The 19,368-nt window shown below is 38.7% G+C and overlaps 1 protein-coding gene across 3 annotated transcripts in view; it reads left to right on the top strand.

The window, feature by feature from the left end:
- Nucleotides 1-19,368, top strand: part of sema5a (sema domain, seven thrombospondin repeats (type 1 and type 1-like), transmembrane domain (TM) and short cytoplasmic domain, (semaphorin) 5A) — an 857,644-nt gene that overhangs the window by 344,898 nt on the left and 493,378 nt on the right. For all 3 annotated transcript variants that reach the window (XR_007935331.1, XR_007935332.1, XM_028803411.2), the window contains exon 3: nt 16,492-16,591. Coding sequence is in view for 1 of the 3 variants with exons in the window: in XM_028803411.2 (XP_028659244.2) it covers nt 16,492-16,591 (100 nt within the window). In the remaining 2 variants the exon portion in view is untranslated. The remainder of the gene's footprint in view (nt 1-16,491; nt 16,592-19,368) is intronic.

Here is a 19,368-nt window from a genome sequence, read left to right on the forward strand (position 1 = left end):
CCGCCATGCAAAGCGCTTTTTGTTCTGACCAAATAACTCAATTTGTGTCTCATCAGTCCAAAGCACTTTGTTCCAAAATTAATCTGGCTTGTCTAAATGAGCAGTTGCATACAACAAGTGACTCTGTTTGTGGTGTGAGTGCAGAAAGGGCTTCTTTCTCATCACCCTGCCATACAGATGTTCTTTGTGCAAATTTCTCTGAATTGTAGAACGATGTACAGATACACCATCTGCAGCAAGATGTTGTTGCAGGTCTTTGGAGGTGATCTGTGGGTTGTCTGTAACCATTCTCACAATCCTGCGCATATGCCACTCCTGTATTTTTCTTGGCCTGCCAGACCTGCTGGGTTTAACAGCAACTGTGCCTGTGGCCTTCCATTTCCTGATTACATTTCTTACAGTTGAAACTGACAGTTTAAACCTCTGAGATAGCTTTTTGTAGCCTTCCCCTAAACCATGAGACTGAACAATCTTTGTTTTCAGATCTTTGGAGAGTTGCTTTGAGGATCCCATGCTGTCACTCTTCGGAGGAGAGTCAAAGGGAAGCACAACTTGCAATTGACCACCTTAAATACCTTTATATCTCATGATTGGACACATCTCTCTATGAAGTTCAAGGCTTAACAAGCTAATCCAACCAATTTGGTGTTACAAGTAATCAGCATTGAGCAGTGACAGGCATTCAAATCAGCAAAATTACAAAGGGGACCCCAATTTTTGCACAGCCAGTTTTTCACATTTGATTTAATTTCATACAACTATATACTACGTCTCTAAAAATCTTTGTTCGGAAAACACCGCAATACTCAGATGTTCCTAGGAAATGAAAGACATACCACTGTTATCTTTTTTGTTGAAAGGAGAGTCAATTATTATGCAGGCTGAGAGGGGTTCCCAAACTTTTTCATATGACTGTATCTATCTATCTAAAGTTAAAATATCCCAATTAAATTCACTGTGATTTAATGTGGTACAACAACAAAATGTCAAAAACTTCCAGATGTGTGGATAATTTTTATAAACTCTGTACTATCCCAGGGAACCTCGTTAGTTATTTTTATCATTCACTTTGTTTAATTTTATAAGAAAAATTGTATTAGATTTTTATTTATTATATAATCATTTGACTGAAATGGACTGATATCCTGTCCAGTGCTGATTTCCACCTTATATGAAATGTTGCCAGGATTGACTCCTGCCCCTAGAGATCTCAGATCAGTTTAAATATGTTTGAAAAGTTCCGTTATGTTGTAATCATTTTAAAATCATTTCAGTTATATGAATAGATTTGAATTATGCATGTGTATTGCTTTTATTTTATCATTGTAGTTTATCTGTGTTATATTACATTCCCACTGCCAACATCCCTATTTTTGACGTCTTGAGCACAAGTAGGTTAAGCGACGACTCACTCAGGGTCACACAATGAGTGGGTCAAATGGACTGATCCAGCACTCTTGTGACTTATGTTCAGGTGCCACAAAGCCACATTGCCTGTAATGGCAATGGTGAAATGACAGGAACATTTCTTTTTGTTTGTTTTATTACATTGATATTGCTTTGCTTGACCGATTAGACCTTGATTAATGAACAGCCTTGAAATTTAGATTCCAGAAGCCTACTTCTAGGAAACTACTTTGTGGTGGTGCTGACTGTGAAATATGTGATATGTAAAATAAAGACTGACTGATTGATTCATTGATTTGCGCTTTCATTGCCCACATTTGTTTTACCTGTGAAGGCATCAATTGGGCAGACTGAATGACTGAATGGATCTTTGTTCAATAAGCTAGCAGTCAAGCCCAATCAATCCAATCAATAACTCTGGGACACAGTCTAAGGACTTTTTATTTTTCTCTTTGTTTAATCTTCTTTTTCTCCATTCAGAGTAGAATCATTAAATGCCATTCGAGGCAAATTGTACACATAGTGGCAGCCTGCAGTCTTTTTAAATGTATCAGGCTTGGTTAGCTTTGTTAAATTAAGGAAATGGAAAAAAAAAATTTGCACAAAGACTATTAAGGGTACATATGCCATTCAATGGCTATCATGCCAATTATTTCTGCATTGCAGTTGAGCCAACTACTTTCATCTAAGGCTGTGTTGTAGGCCGCTGAATTTTTCAAGGAGTTAAAAAAAGTAAACTACATACACACATAAATTGGACCCCAGAGTCTTGATCTTTGGGTTACTGGATAAGAGACAGCAGATAATTAGGGGCAGTTGCTAGTACGTCTCACCATTGCACTGCCTCCTTTTCAAATTTTAACACCTGTCAAGAAAACACACACACACACACACACACACACACACACACACACAAAAAAAACATTTGACCACCAGACAGCCCTTTAGGCATTTCTTCTTCCTTTGAGGCATCCTACACAACCCCATTGTGCAGCACATAGTCAGTTTGGCCTATGGCAGCAAAAAAAATGAATATTGTGCTGAAATTTAGTGTTATTTATTTGTTGCTTTCCCTGCGATTTTACTTCCCTTTGGTGCTGCAAACAGGAATACAAAAGAGTTGTTCAAACAGGCAGTTTTGGTTTTGATTTGATTTATTCTGCATCACAAGGCGGTCAAGACCTCCCTCTGGCGCACACCGTCAAAGAATGTGAAATTTAATGGTGTGTAGGGAATCTCGGTATGAGAAAATACCAAGAAAAAAATGAGAACAAAATGTACCAGTGTGGGGAGGATTAATAAAAGCTCTCGATCGAATTATTCTTGAAGGAGTCTAACTAGCTACTGGGATCAGATGCTGAGTGTAAATATTTGGTTCCAGTGATATTTTTATAAGATAGTCCATTAAGCTGTGGAAGACAAAAAGAATTTATTGAGGCCCAACTAACCCAATGTGTGAAGATTTAGAACAACAGAGGGTGACCAGTTCCAAAGAGCAAGCAAAACAGAATGACTCAGAAGTTCCTCCTGTGCAATTTGTTGTGGAAAAGAAGCTCAAAGTCATCCTAAAGTATGATATACCTACCGCAATGCTCTTCGTTTTAAGACCCTCTAAAAGAGGTAGAGCCCATGGTCCCTTATTATAACCCAGTGGGTTAATCAGGGAGATTAACTTCACATAATAGATGCAAACGGTTCAAAGTTAATTTGCTGGTTAATTTGTATAAATAATATGAACTAGATTGTTTACAACCTTTTTTACTGTTTTAGTAGCATGCCTGGGATATGAATTTGTGTACGTTTTTCTGTTATTTTCATTACCTTCATCATTCCTTTACTGGAGACTATAACTAAACCACTGGCTCATTTGTGTAGTCTGTTAAAAGTTATAAGGGTCGTACTAAATGTAATTTCATATTTTAATTAGGCACAGTGGCGCAAAACAGCTGCCGCCACTCTAATCCACTTGTTGATCTCACGTTCGCTTCTTCCATCACTCGTGAATGACATCTCGAGGAATTTGAACTCATCCACTAAGGGCAGTTGTTCTCCTCTCACTTTGAGAGAGCAATCCACTCTTTTCACAAAGAGAACCATGACCTCAGGAATGGAGGTGCTGATCCTCATCCAGGCTACTTTACACTTGGCAGCGGATGCTAAAGGTCACAGTTGGATGAGGCAAAGACGACAACATCATTTGCATGAAGCAACAATGCCACCCCTAGCCTCCTCTAATGGATACCCTCACATCCTCGGTTTTGCCGTGATATCACAAGGCAACAAAAACATTTTTATGGCAATCATCAGAGACCACAATACACTTTTCTAAATCAGTTTTTCAAGCTGATTTCAGATCCCCTTTCAGTCTTCTCCAGTAACGCCAACTTTGAGTTATGTTAGTTTACAGTGTACTTGCATGTCATTTTTACTAAAACGTAATCACCAATGAAGTAAATGTTTCAATATTGTGAGGTTTCTGAACTCTATTAAGACCCCACCAATGGGATGGCATGCCGAAGCATGACTAATTCGTCTGTGGAGGACTGTTTGTCCATTGTCGAGGCAAACACAGTATTGCAGTGCAGTAGCAGAGTGCATGGGAAGCAACTATAAGCTGAGCGAGATTGCGCTATACACACCTGTTGCCAATGGGTGATGCGAGGGACATTATAAATGCAGAGAACAGGATTACTTGGCCACTGACCCGGCCCTGACTGTACCCGTTTGTTGTGTCTGTGTGTAGGAGAGTGGTAGAACCCACTGCACTAAATAACCGTACTGTTCTGTTTTCAAGTTGAATAAAGCTGGTTTTGCTAAAGTATCGAGACTCATCCTTGTGTTTTGGGGTGCAAGACAGGGACTCATGCATCACAATATCTTCAGTGCGAAGTCAAATAGGCACACACTGGCACAGATATACTGAATGGTGTCAGTCAGTTATCGCTGTTTCTTCAAAAACGCTTACAGTTGGAGTTAGAGTTTTCTTGTGTACACTGTGTCTGGATTGTCGTGGTACAGCATTCAGTAGTAGTCGGCCATCATACTCTCATTCCAGAAACCTTGGTAGTGACGCTCCATTAACTGAATGTCCTGGTGAAAATGTTCTCGTTGCTCGTCACTCACCATACCAAGATTTTCTGGAAGGAACTATAGATGTGAGTGCAAGTGTATTTTCAATGACTTGTGACAGCCTGATTGCAGAATCCAAGCTGGGGAATAACATTTTGTGCTTAATTTTAGCCGTAAATCCACTTGTGTAGCAATCATTGAGATGATCTTGCGGCTCCCTCCATTCCATCAGGATTGCAAATGGCATCGCTGCCTTTTGCCATTTTAGCCAGTTATGCAGTCCATTGGAACAAATTGTACATATGACATGTGGAGCCCAAGATTTATCCCGATCACCAAGTGGACAGCTGAAGTACAATCTGTATATCTTCTTAAGATCTGCAGTAATTGGACGACATTGTGCTTTTGTCGTGAATTAACCACACACATAACAGATGATTAATACAATTTCTAGGCATGATAATAACTGAAATCAATCGTAGTTAATGACATCTGTAACATAAAAATGCAGACAAATGTCGTTAAATCTTGTAATACACTTAGGCTAATTATAGCATATATCATGCAATATATAACTAGCTTTATCACAAAAACTAAACGTGTTAGAGAAAAACTAAACACAGACTTGAAATGAGCATGATAAACACTGCAAAACTCATATAAAATTATCTCTGATGAAAGTGACCTTTTGACCTGTGTATCCTGTCAATAAAGACCACAAATAGTATTGGTGGCAAGACCCATCCTTGTGTGGTAGAAATTTAACATCTTATTAACGAAAGAAACATCCCCTAACAGGACAATTCAGTAATCAGGCAGGAGAAAAGCTGTGCATGGTATCTTTTAATTACTCCTCGGCAAAATCCTTAGAGGGAGCATTCAGTCTGTTACAGCCTGGTCAGAATGATCAGAGAAATAAAGAATAGAGGTGCATTTTATAAGCTGTTGAATTTACATACCGTGTCAATCAATGCATACATTTTACTCTGGTTGGTTCGTTGGTTTACACCCAAATGATTTATATAAAATAAAACTCTATTATATTATATTCTGTGAGTTGAGCCACAATCCTTGAAAGTTCTGTGCATATAACAATTGTTCATTTTGGTTCTTTACAGAACATCTGCTGACTTCTTAGTCATCTTTCAGTACATTTTGTGGTTCACTTGACCTTTATCTGGTTTCTGGCATTTATTAACCCTTTATGCTATTTCTTTGAGACGAATGCTAAGTTACCCTAAAATTATCCTTCCACATTTGACAGAGCCCGAAACTCAAAGTGACCAATCCATGGTGGTGAAGCTCAATGTGCAAAATTAAAGCGCATATAATCAAGAACGTTTCAGATTCTGTTATTATGAATTATACAGTAGAATGAATGTATTGGATTGGGAGGTTTCCCATTGATCCACAAGAAAAACTCAATAATATCAAAGTGAATAAAAATGAGAACTTCATTAGAAAGTTATACAGAGAAATTAAAGGAAGTTGAAAGATACATAGTGTTTCTGTGTCTCTAACATCCTTTTTATTTTCCCAATGAAATGAAGGTTGATGTAATGCAACACCACCTCCATATAAATTGTTCATAAATTCAAAAGTTATTTATTAAATGATTCAGCACTATTCACACAAGTTAATTTTTAAAGGAAGTTTAATTTGGCTTTACACATCTGGCTGTTATACCTTTTGTCTGTTCCTCCTTGCAGCAGCATTGAACTTTTACTGTGCATTTTTCATTAGATGAATGGTAAATATTCAATTCATAATCTGTTTGCTTTGATCAGGGTCTCAGGGGCTAGTCTATTGTGGAGCATGTGTTGATGTTCACTCACACCTCTATTAGATAGATAGATAGATAGATAGATAGATAGATAGATAGATAGATAGATAGATAGATAGATAGATAGATAGATAGATAGATAGATAGATAGATAGATAGATAGATAGATAGATAGATAGATAGATAGATAGATAGATAGATAGATAGATAGATAGATAGATCTTCATTTGGGGAAATTACACCTCTACAGAAGCTTAAAATATAAATAAAATAACAAACCACAACACCTCAGACATACACATGAACTTATGGCTTGCATAGTAAGAGAGTGACTGCCATCTGATAAAAGGCAGTAAGATGTGGTCACATCTGACCAGTTGTGCCACAGGTTTACATTTAACGACATTGACAGTTCAATGGGAAAAGAGCTGGACGCAGTTCAATATTTGGGATGCCAACCTGGCCACAACTCCGTTTAATAATTGACAGTCCAACAAACAAACATTGTCCCGTAGGACACAAAAAAATAAGTAATCACATGCCTCTTGTGTGTCTCTTAGGTAGGTAGTACAGAGAGTTCTGTCTCACTTTGTTGGCTTTGGGCAAAAGATGGACTTCATTTCTTGGCTCCTCATTTAAATTGGCCCACTACCGAAGGGGGCAGTGCTAGGCGTAGTCTCTTGGTGACGACTCCCAGCTGTTGAGGAAACAGAATGCATGGTAAGTGCCATCTAGAAAGTCCCCAAGCTAGCATGCATGACTATATGTGTATATTGTAAGAACAAGACAGAAACCGTTAGAGTGTTGGGGTACGTTTAGGCAAACCGTGCATAATTGAAAAAATGCAAAAAGCAAAGAAAACGTGTGTAAAACGCAAAAAGTCTTTTCTGACGTGACTCTTATGAAATGGACTGCCCAAGATGGTGGGTGTGCCAGTCATATGGCAGCCAGACAGGAAGAGGTGGGTTCAGGTGGACAGACACTAGAAGTGACATTGGTGGGGGAGACCTATCAATCTTCTGGTCTGTTGTGGGAGGGAAAAGAGTCACACAAAAAAAGGTATTTGGGGTAGCCACCCACATATTATTCCTGGATGAAAGTGGATAGAATCAAGGTACAGATTTATACAGGTTGGAGTCCACAACTGAACTGAAATGCTGGCCCCAAGATGGCAGCTTTAAGGGAGACGGGAGGAAGCGACGTCAATAATGGGACCAGAAGTGATGTCATTGGGCTCGGGACCGGAAGTGTCATCATCAGTAGGGCCGGAACCAGAAGTGACGTCATCAGGGCCGGGCGGAATTTCCTGTAACTGGTCTGCAGAGAAGTGAGAGAAAGAGTTAGTACGCACCGCCGCCCACTTGGTCTGGCATTAAATTACATTTATTCAGGCCCTTTAGCTGTCTCCTATGCGCACGTGTGTGACAATATATATATTGTAAGATGGGATGCTGTATAGTGCCCGACCCAACACAAATTGGACACGGGAGGCACGTGTAAAATGAATAAACTGTTTATTATTCTTCAGCTGGAGAGCATGTCTTCCCCGTAATCCCTCCAGCCACAACACAGTCCCAAAACACAGACAGTAAATCACCACAAGTCAACACACTCTTCTTCCACCACCACTCCTCCCTGGCAACCTCGTCCTCTTCCTCCCGATTCTGGCCGATGAGTGGTGGTCGCTGGCTCCCTTTTATTGGGTACCCAGAAGTGCTCCAGGTGGTTGATTGCCGACATCCAGCTGCACTTCTGGGTAAGGCGAAACCAGTGCCCAAAAGGGGCCAGCAGCTCCTGTTGCAGCACACCCTGGCGGCGCCTGCGGAACCCAACAGGGCTGCACCAAACTCCAACCCCCATGAAGCCCTGGGGGAGTCCGAGGCAACGTTGCAGCCCAGGGATGCTACCATCTAGCGTCCAGGAGGAAATACTGGCCTTCCCACCCTTGTCCCCCTGGCAGATGTGGAGAAGGGGCGTCCCAGCCAGGCATGGGCCCTGGCCATCCGTCACAATATGTACATATGTATCAAATCAGATATATAAATCAGATATCTGAAAATGACCAAGACGTGATTCTAAAATACTTGAAATACACATATTTTCAGATGTCTATAATTCATTTTAAGATTTCCTATTATGCATTTCGGATATCTCACAATGTTAATTTGGACTGCCAGACACACTCTACAAAATATTCTTCAGTTTGCTGGGCTCATATTAAAATTATTTTTAAAACACAGTAGGATAATACCAAAGACTTTTATATTCCAGGCAAAGAAATTAGTTGTGAAGAACCCCACATCTGTGAAGTCAGCTTCTTCTTTATTCTAATTCTTTTCTCATTTACAGAGCACACTAGTTTAACATCTGACATTTGTTCTGTGGTTGATAGAACACATTAGACTTTTTAATTAAATAACAGACAGCGGGTCATGCCGTCACTTAGAGGAGTCCCAGTTTCTTAAGCATACATCAAGGAATGTCTAAATGGTGACATTTATCCAGCTGCCATGGGACTGTATTTTACACAATTGTAGCCTAGATTTTGTGTATAACAACATTCTGACTCTTTAGGTGTCTCCTCTAATTATGCTACAGTACGTCTGTTCCTTCCTTCCTTCTTGAACAAAAAGGTTGTTCATGTTTTATAATTTGTCATGTGAGAAGAAAAGAGAAGCCACACTGAGAAACATGTCTTCAAATTATTGTGCCTGTCATATTGCTCTTGATGTAGAACATTAACTTTGGCTGTCAACTTACAAATCAATTTATTCTTGTGTAGCACTCCTCCATTTACTGGTCTTCAAACAAAAAAACAAAAAGACCACGGCAGTGTGTGCTTGGAGGGGGTGGCAGGGCAGTGCAGTGGTCAATAGTGATGCTGCCCATCTTTAAAGTCATTTGTTTGATCCTTGTGTTCTTGGAGAGAAATACGATCATGCAATGTTAGTGTCCATGATGGGATATAAACCTAGTATCTTGAAGCTAAGAGGGAACAGTTTAATGCTACGGTGCCTATAAAAAGTATTCCTTACCCGGCAGTTTTCACATTTTGTTGTTATACAACATTGAGTCACAGTGGATTTAATTTAGTTTTTTTTACACTGATCAACAGAGAAAAACTCAATAATGCCAAAACAAAAATTTTTGCAAAATGGTCTACATTATTTCTAAATATACGACGCAAAATAATTGCCCTCACACGTGTCCTGCCCCTTTTATATGACACATCTAGATCTTTACCATTGCAGCAGATTTGTTTATGAAGTCACATACTTGGTTCAATGTTGTTGTGACACCCAAAAGCACAGAAGACCCAAACATATTTTCAGAAATTGTCCTCTAGGGGGGCAGTTACCATCCAAACCCTGACTGGATACAAAAAAGGGCCTAGAGCAGTGATGGCGAACCTATGACATGCGCGTCAAAAGGGACACGCCACAATGTTTTGGGTGATACACCACTGTTCACCAACATCCAATTTACCAAAGAAACTTAATGAACAAAGATGTTAGAAATATGAGACCCTGCCCCGCCCAGAGCTTAAAACAAATTCTCACTCTCTGTATCAGCACTTCATCAGTCATAATGGCTGCCGATCTGCTCACTTGACTTTGCTGCACCGGAAGCTCATTTTCATGGCACAAGCGCGATATCTGCAACTGCAGTCTACAAAACTATCAGCATTTGTGTGAAATCAGCTTTTGCATTTGTTGCTTGTGTGAAGTGCATTGAATTATTCTGTGCCAGGAGTCAGTTCAACAGCCATGGAAGCTCTGAACCACACAATGAAAATAAATTATGGGATAATCGTCATCTCGTACATATCCCGTACGCACTGCGTTCATGATATTTTCGTACACAGGATACGTATGAGATAAGTATTACCCCATAATTTTTTTTTCATTGTGCATTTCAGAGCTTCCCTAAACAACACTGAAGCAGAGGTAAGGAAGTCATTAACCTCAAAGACTCTTTCGGTATATGTCTCAATGGAGTCTGCAAAGGGCAGTGATGACGTTGTTTTCTCTCCGTGGTTACACTGTTGCAAAGGGCAAGTAGTCTGCGTTTTTTTTTTTTTACATTTTAAATTTCTCTCGACTGTCCTTCTTAATCCTACCTAATACTGGCTCATTTTCCACGTTCCACTTTTACGAGACCTTATTCTCAGCATTAAACATCTTTAAAACGGACGTAAGAAACCGACTGACAGATGAAGTTAGTGCTGCTTGTTTGGGCATGAAGTGCACAAAGTACCTACCTTCAATTTTAGAATTACCTATTAAAGCTCTGCAACAAAAAAGTAATTAATTGATGTCAAATCAAATGAAATGTGTTCCATATAGTTTAATTCAAAATTACTATTAAAAGTAGGATCATTTTTTAGTGCGCTACTATAAGCCCAATTATCAGTGCACATATCATTTTCTCTACTGCAAGTCACTGATTTTTCTTTTTCTTTTATAATTCATAGCGCCACACATGATTGGGCTGTATTTTTTTAAAATAAATGTATATGTAAAGAATTTTTTCTCTTTTTGTTTAGCAGGGGTGATACGCCAGCAGAGGAAAGTTAGGCATTTTCAGAATTTTTGACATGTCGAGCCCAAAAGATTCACCATCATTGGCCTAGAAGAATCTTTATAAAATAAAATATTTATTTTACAAAGGCTTTGCAACCCAAGAAGCTCCAAAGAGCACAAAACGAGTTGCCTGAGAAGGTAAGGCAATCCACAGGAAACAAAGTCCCGATATAGAAACCTAACAGTCGAAATCAGAGCACAGGTTCAAAAAATCCAAAGCAACATGCACAGCAAAACTCAAACACTCCACTCCGTAGCGCAGCGTTTCTCAACCTTTAAGTATTTGTGACCCGAGTTTTCATAACAGTTTTAATCGCGCCCCTCCTAATGTTTTTTTGAAAGAAGCCCACTAATGCCAATTTGTTCTTTTTTAATTAATGATATATCATAGATGCATATTTTATTATACCTACTTAACTTTTATCTATATTTATTTTTCCAGTATCAGAATGTAGTTTAAGTTCATTTGTTTTGGTTTCAATAGATGTATTTTTCATATTTTTGATTCTTGTTTTCTTTTTTTCACATCTTTGCGCCCCCCTTTTTGTTATCTTTGCGCCCCCCTAGGGGGGCCAGCCCCACAGATTGAGAACCACTGCCCTAGCGTGTTTGAAATGAACCACCAGGAACTACGGACGGCCCTCCAATATACTGGGTGAATGGCAGTTCCTGGAGGTGACTGGCAGGTGGCCCTGCCTCTTGGAGGACCTTGCACAAAAATGCACAGGACATAACTAAGGCATTGTCCAATTACAAATAAAGACAAAGAATAATGCACATAATAACCAAAAGAAACAATAAATAAATAAATGGCACAAAAGTACACAAAACAGACAAGAAACGCAAGTTTGAACCTCAACCCAGGAAGAAATGCTGGATGAAACATGAAACTTGGAGACCAACTGTCTGGGGTTTCACTTGATGGTTGTGTGAATAAATCTAATCTGAAAGGTCCTGCTTGTGGTGAATCAATACACTGGTCTGTCCTACAATGAAGTGAAAAGAGCACTCCAATCAACTCTGTGAAAAGTGGATTGAAAAGTCAGATGATAAAATACCCAAATCTTTTTTTCCTGTTAAATCAATTATTAACACTAGAATTCCTGAAACCTATGAAAAAACTCATAATCCCGGGCCACCTTAAATTCCTTCGCACCTCTACCATCAGCGTCTTTTGTTTTGTAAATGTCTTGATCAGCACAAGCAGCAATCAGCCTGCTGTCCCATCCCTCACCTTGATGGAGCTCAACTCTCACAGCTCAAGCCAAGGCTCCTTATCTGCATGTGAGGTTAGGTTCCTGGAGTTGTAGAGGGTAAATAATACAGTGTATCGTTATTTGGAATACATGCATTTCATGTGTGTTCCATGTCTACAAAGATCTGGGTAAGTTTAGGATGAAAGGAAATGCGAGAAATGCAAGAAATGCTAAACAAATACCTAAAGCAGAAACATTTTCCATGTTATACTAATAATGACAAGAAGTGTATAATGTGTGTAGACTTTAGTCTAAATATAAAATAAACATGTGCACTTTTATTCAAGAATATAACCAAAGAAAAAAAACAAACATTCGATTTACATGTGGCTGTCAATGAGATAAAAACCCAAACTGAAATGCCAATCAACAGGGAGTTTACACGTATTGTTGAATGGTGTAGCAGTAAGAACTGGTGCCTTATAAGCCGAAGGTCCCGGCTTCGAGACCAGGTGCTCTGCGTTTTGAGTAGTGAGCTGCTATTATTTTTTATTATTTCCACAATATAATAAAAACATACATTTGATTTGAGTCTGTTACACCTGGTATAAATATTGGCTACTTGTAAAAGTTAGCGCTTGTTTTTTTATTATTCAGTTTTATTCTCTCACTGATGTTCACGTGGTGCATCGAACTTACCTCTCCCTCTTTGAGTTGATGGCATTTATCTCCATTCTTTTCACAACAGCAGCGCTGTGGCTGATGCCTTCTCAAAAGTATTTGTTGTACTGGCAATCAAAGATATGATGTCCCATGACCGCTATCAGAATGGACAAAGGCAGGACCGTAGCAACAGACAGCTTCTTCACAGTGCTTTCACCGGCTAATAGACTGCTGGAATGCAAAGCAACTCTGCTTGGCACCATAAGTAAAATGGGACTGCAGCTACAGTCACTTCAGTTTGCGAGGAATACGCCACGCTATTGTTTACATCTGACAGTGCCGTGCTTACGGTGTAAAGCACTGTGAAGAAGCTGGTTACGGAGTAATCATGCAAGAAGAAGACTCGTTTGGGGAGGCACCACAGGTCCTATGAGAATTCTGACGGAGTTCCATGCTACGATGTATGAGATTGGAGAGACTGTGCAGACTGTTGTGCAGGTGCTTCATCAGACACAGCTTTATGGGAGAGTGGCAAAGAGCCATTGTTAAAATCAAAACACAGCTGGAGAAGGTACACAAGAGACTCTGAAGTCAGCTGGATAAAGGTTCTCCAGTCTGATGAGGCCAAAACTGAGCCTTTTGGCCATCATACTAAACACTGTGTTTGCCATAAAACACATGTTGTGGGGATGCTTTTCTGCAGCAGGCCCCAAAAGGATTCTAAGGGTAAATTAAATGCCACAAAATATGGCACAAGGAAAGCCTGGATGAAAAAATTGATGTAGTCAGCAAGAAACCTGCACCTAGGGAGAAGATTTGTTTTCCTGCAAGACAACCAACCCAAGCAGAAAGTCAAAGGTACACAGGAATGACATAAATACTACGATGTTAATGCCAAATCAAATGAGAATTTGTGGCTGGACTTGATAAAGGTTGTTCACTCATGATCACCATGCAACCTCACAGAGCCTGAGCAGCTTTGCAAAGAAGAATGGGGCAAAAATATCAGTGTGCAAGTGTACAAAGCTGATAGAGAAAGACAGATCTGGGCACCCAGGTTCAAGGCTGTCATGGCTGCCAAAGGTGCACCTACTAAATACTGCCTTGATCAATTATTTTGCTTTTAATTTTTGTAATTAATTTTGAACACTTTTCAGAAATATGCTTTCATTTTAATGTTAAAAGAGTATTTTTCTGTCGCTCAGTGTCAAAACAGCCAAATTAAATTCATTACGGCTCAATGTTGTATAACAGTAAGATGTGAAAGGGGGTGAATGCTTTGTATAGGCAGTGTGTAATATTAGGATCTCGTCAGACAGACATGTTGCTGCATCATACAGTCTGCATGCATGTTTACAGGCATCAGTACTTCATAATTATTATTTTTCCTTATAATTTTATTCTGCTTCTTTTACTTACTAATAAAATAAACATTTTTCAATTTTTCAGAATAGGAGAAGTTATTAAATATTAAAAGGAATTGGGACATGTAATAATTTCTTACACTTTTTATCTAGGATTAGTTTACTGTCCATATGCTAATAGTACTGTCACTGCTCATCACCCAACACCATATGTCTCTTTGTTTTCTTGTCAATTACACATTTTGCTGTTGTTTTTGTTTGCATTTTTAAAAATTATTCCAAGAGCAATAGGAATCAGGACTTCAGCACAATACTTTTATTTATTACTTGTTAGCTCCAAATGTTAAAATAATGTAACCCATGGATTAATTCACCAAAATTACTTTGTAGAACTTATTCTGAATCTTCCATACGTTCATGCAGACACAATTAAATAAATACAAATTCAGTATATTTTGAGTTTTATATTTATGAAACAGAAAGCTGCTTACAGCAGCAGTTACATTCTATTTAGTGTTCGGCTGCATGCCAGAGAGGAATTAAATAAAAAGAAACAGTTTTGCTAACTGTACGATTTATTATATATTCAGAACTAGCATGGACTTTTGACTGTTTCCACTCTTGCCTTAAATGGAGCCGTAGCTACTGCTGTCAGCACAGGGTCACGTACCTAGCCGTACATCTGAGAATATCAGAACTGACATTGTACCTGAGAAGAGAAATCTGTATGGGAAACATTAGTGTATGCTTTTGTGTTCTGTTCTGTTTAAACATTTGGTATGGTGTGAGAGGGTGCCATTATGATCTGTATTGTATTAGAGCATCGTCTACCATAAGACGCATCAAGAGCCACTACAGGGCTGTCTCTCTTTGAAAAATGAAGGTATTTAATGTGGATGTGCATCCATTAGAGGAGAATCTGCCTCTCATGTTTTAGTGCTCCAGAAATAGTCACATGGAGTTCTCTATTCTTTTAAAGACAGTCATGGAGACAAAAAATAATTCTCCAGACTGAGGGAGAGGGGGAGTCCCTTGCCTTTGTATTAAAAAACATCTAGGGCCACAAAGACAAAGGATGCATGGCCTTTACATGAATATTACAGCTTAGAAGTGCAGGGAAACCCGGGACTGTTAGAGAGAAAAATCTCGGGACTTCCTGGCAATGGAAGTGGTTCTGGATATGGACCGTGAATGATTCCAGGATGGGGTATAAAGCCATCAATAAATCAGGGGTGTTGACTGTTGCTTGATGAGGGAAAAAATAATTTAAATGATTTTAGCAGAAGGCTGCAACCTAACAAAATGTGTTATCTATCTATCTATCTATCTATCTATCTATCTATCTATCTATCTATCTATCTATCTATCTATCTATCTATCTATCTATCTATCTATCTATCTATCTATCTATCTATCTATCTATCTATCTATCTATCTATCTATCTACTGTGGCTGATTAGAAGGACACTTAAAACATCAAGGAATTGTTGGGATGTCAGCCGGGTCAACCCTTTTAATCCAAACGTAAATCATCTTAAACAAAAAGAATGCTTGATGGTGTATAGTATAATATAGTACAGATAATGTTAACAAAATAATGGTTGTCTTCTTGGCTTATTTAACAAAAGTCAGCTCAATAGAAAGGGTCACCTTTGGGAGCTCCTTGCTGCTCACAGTTCAGGTCCAATATGACACATTTACAGTCCTCTGGTCATTAAGGGTGCAGTCAATTACCCTCAGTGGTCATCTTCTTGTTGCTGTGGGTGACAAGAGAGACAACAATGTTAGTGACTGCACCCTCTATAGCCCTGGAGTGTTATCTCTTACCTCCGATAAATCTGGAAGGTGTTTCTCTGGTGTGCATGCATGAATTAAATTCAATAGACAGATCTTTCAATGCACCGGCAAAGATAGATTTAGTCTGTTTGTTATTTCATTTGGATTTTTCTGTTTATTGTGTTTATTTTTATTTCATTCAGTATATTTTGACTATTCAATATTTTTCTTGGGCGGCACAGTGGCGCAGTGGGTAGCGCTGCTGCCTCGCAGTTGGGAGACCTGGGGACCCGGGTTCGCTTCCCGGGTCCTCTCTGCGTGGAGTTTGCATGTTCTCCCCGTGTCTGCGTGGGTTTCCTCCAGGCGCTTCGGTTTCCTCCCACAGTCCAAAGACATGCAGGTTAGGTGGATTGGCGATTCTAAATTGGCCCTAGTGTGTGCTGGGTGTGTTTGTGTGTGTCCTGCGGTGGGTTGGCACCCTGCCCGGGATTGGTTCCTGTCTTATGCCCTGTGTTGGCTGGGATTGGCTCCAGCAGACCCCCGTCACCCTGTGTTCGGATTCAGCGGGTTGGTAAATGGATGGATGGAATATTTTTCTTTCTCTTATAATTTATGTTGTACTAAAATAAAATACTTTGTATTATTTTCAGAAATTGAACCATGGCTTTATCATTTTGAAGCTGAAAATACAGTGGATTATTCCCAGCTAACGTTTGACCCGGGCCAGACAGAACTCATTGTTGGAGCAAGGTGAGTGTTTTTCTGTATTTGTAATCCTCTCTCTCTGTAACGAATTTATACTTTGACCCTAAAAATAAAATGAAATACATAAAAAAGACTAGCAATATTCCTGTGAACAGATCCTTCTGGTAATGTACTTTTTATATATAACAGGGGGCTTTGCCCCTGCTCACTTCGCTCGCGAACCCCCACTTGGGCCCTATGCACTCGTCATTTCCTGGATCTGACGCTTGCAACGAATCGTGCTGTGCTTTTGGATAAACACGAATATCAACTCTGTCTTTGATATCTCCGTCTTTCAAAATTATTATTGCAGACAATTTGTCACATGTTGGTTAATTATATATGTGAACGTGATCTTTCGGATTCATCTAAAAATCCAAGAAGACTTCTTTGTCCGTGTTTTTCAGATAAATTCCATATAAAGTGCAATACTTTTGAAAGTATGGATTTGAATCCTTTATTGGCTGTAGAATTTCTAATACGTCCGATCATTTAACTCTTTCGATTCTATGTTGCATCGCTCCTCTGTAATCATTAATATAAACTTGACCGAATTGTGGTTTCTTTGAAATTAAATTTGTAGTAGCTCTGTCATATCACCTATGTTCATATATTCGATCTCTTTTTGCTGTTCCGTTATTTCACCGAGTAATAATTTCCGTTTGTTAGCGCCAATGTGATCTTTACTATCAGTTTATGAGAATTTTGAATTTTAGTACTTCGTAATCTCTAACCTGCTCTGCATGTGTATCGCGCCAATGTTTTTGAACCTCTTTACAACATTCTACTTTGTCTTCTACTCTTTGTCTTTTCTTCTGCTACTGTTTGTCTTTTATTTCCGCTCCCGCTTGGACCTGTTAGGTTTTCAATTTCTCTTGACACAAAGTCTTGTCTCACGGAAAGTGAAATTATCTCTCTGAAAATGTCTCATCTCGTCTCTCTGAAAAAGTCTCGTCACCTCCCAAGATTTTTTTATATAATAGAAAGACATACACACACACACACGCACGCACACACACCCACCCACACACACACATCAGAGCTTTTAGAATGGAAGCTTGTCAACATCTGGCACCAAATTGGAGCTGGTAATTCATTTTCAAAATCAATGTTATCAGTTTGTTTCATTGTAAGGTGCCTTACAGTGCTAATGCAGACCCCTATTTTTCTGGACCCATTTTTAACGTATTTGTTTGTACCAGTTATAAGCTTGTGTGTATACCATGCATACATTGAAAGACTGCTTCATATCAGCATTGCTTCTATCTCTTAATAGAAAACTAAATTTTCTCGTCACCTTGTTTTTCGTTATCCATTTAAATAGAAAGTCCCTGACATGTTTGCCACTGTTGAAGGAGGAAAAAGAGGAAGAAGATTTAATGAAAAAGGAGGTGGACAAACCTCTAAAGGTGATAAGTGATAGGAGGGCATTTTACTGGGTAGTGCTAAGGGTACCAGAAAATGTTAAATTGTTTTTTTCTTTTGTATTTTTATTTATTTATTTACCAACAACTGTCTGTCTTAACACAAGTGACTGGGCATTTTAAGGCTTTCCATTGTCTCATACAGTTTCTTGAGATCATGTGTGTATATTGTAAATGATTTGATACTAAAGTCATTGCTTGACGATGGCAATTTTCATTAGATGCTCAATCACTCACCATAATGCAGATAATGGTTGACAGATAAAAAAATGACAATACAAAAGAAAAGTATATTTGAGCTGATACCAATGCAGCATCACTTTTGCCCCGGTCCAGTGGATAGGCTGCGTTCCCCAGCAACCCCATCACAGTGTTCAACCAGGATTGAAAATTGTGTGTACTGTCATGACACAGAGAAATGCAACATCTGGAAGAAGACCAGAAGATAAATTTAGTCATCTCACTAGTCAAAGTCCAAATCAGAAATCGCTCATAAAATCATTAATTTAAACCGAGAAACAGCAGCATGCTAAATTGCCATCATAAATCAAAGCCCTAAACCTTTTAATCGGAGATTGTAAATAGCAAAAGCACTCGTCAAGACAAAGAGATCCATCCACCAACTCGGATGACCTGAAAATGACTGCAGTGACCTTTATATTGGTGGTTCAGTGACATCCCGGGTCTCTCAGTTGACTAACATAGTACTGACATGTGGTCAAAATGGTGATGACCAACAGAAATGACAATAATGTTGAAAATAGACATGAAATAATTATAACGGCTTTAAACACTTTTCAAAAAAATTTCTGAATGATGAAAGTGCCCCAAAACTGAGAAAAAAGGTGGAAAATAAGATCAAAAATGAAAAATGGATTCAGCATATAACAGTATATTGTTAGAACTCCTCTACAAGTGGTAGATGGATACTTTTCAGAAACTTTTAAAGCAGAACATTTTGGGTTGCAAATTTTTCTTTCTCTCACTGACATTCTTTCCATCCGTGTATCACTGAAACGGATTAATGTTGAAACCTTCAATGTTTTTTAAAAAATATCTGGAGTAGGTATTGAGATAATATATATATATATATATATATATATATATATATATATATATATATATATAATATATATATATATATATATACAGGGTGAGCCAAAAAGAAGTACCACATTTCAAACGTTTATTCTAAAAAGATGCTACAAGATAAAATAAATTTCATTGCAACACAGGAAAGGGTATGTAAAATAGATTTTTGTTACTGTGTTTTAAAAATGATGTCTTCAAGGTGGTGGCCATCATTAGCGATACACTCTTCGAGATGATTTCTGAATGGTAACATGACTTGTTCGGCCA

The sequence above is a fragment of the Erpetoichthys calabaricus genome, chromosome 6, assembly GCF_900747795.2.
Source record: "Erpetoichthys calabaricus chromosome 6, fErpCal1.3, whole genome shotgun sequence".
NCBI classification, from domain to species: Eukaryota; Metazoa; Chordata; class Cladistia; order Polypteriformes; family Polypteridae; genus Erpetoichthys; species Erpetoichthys calabaricus.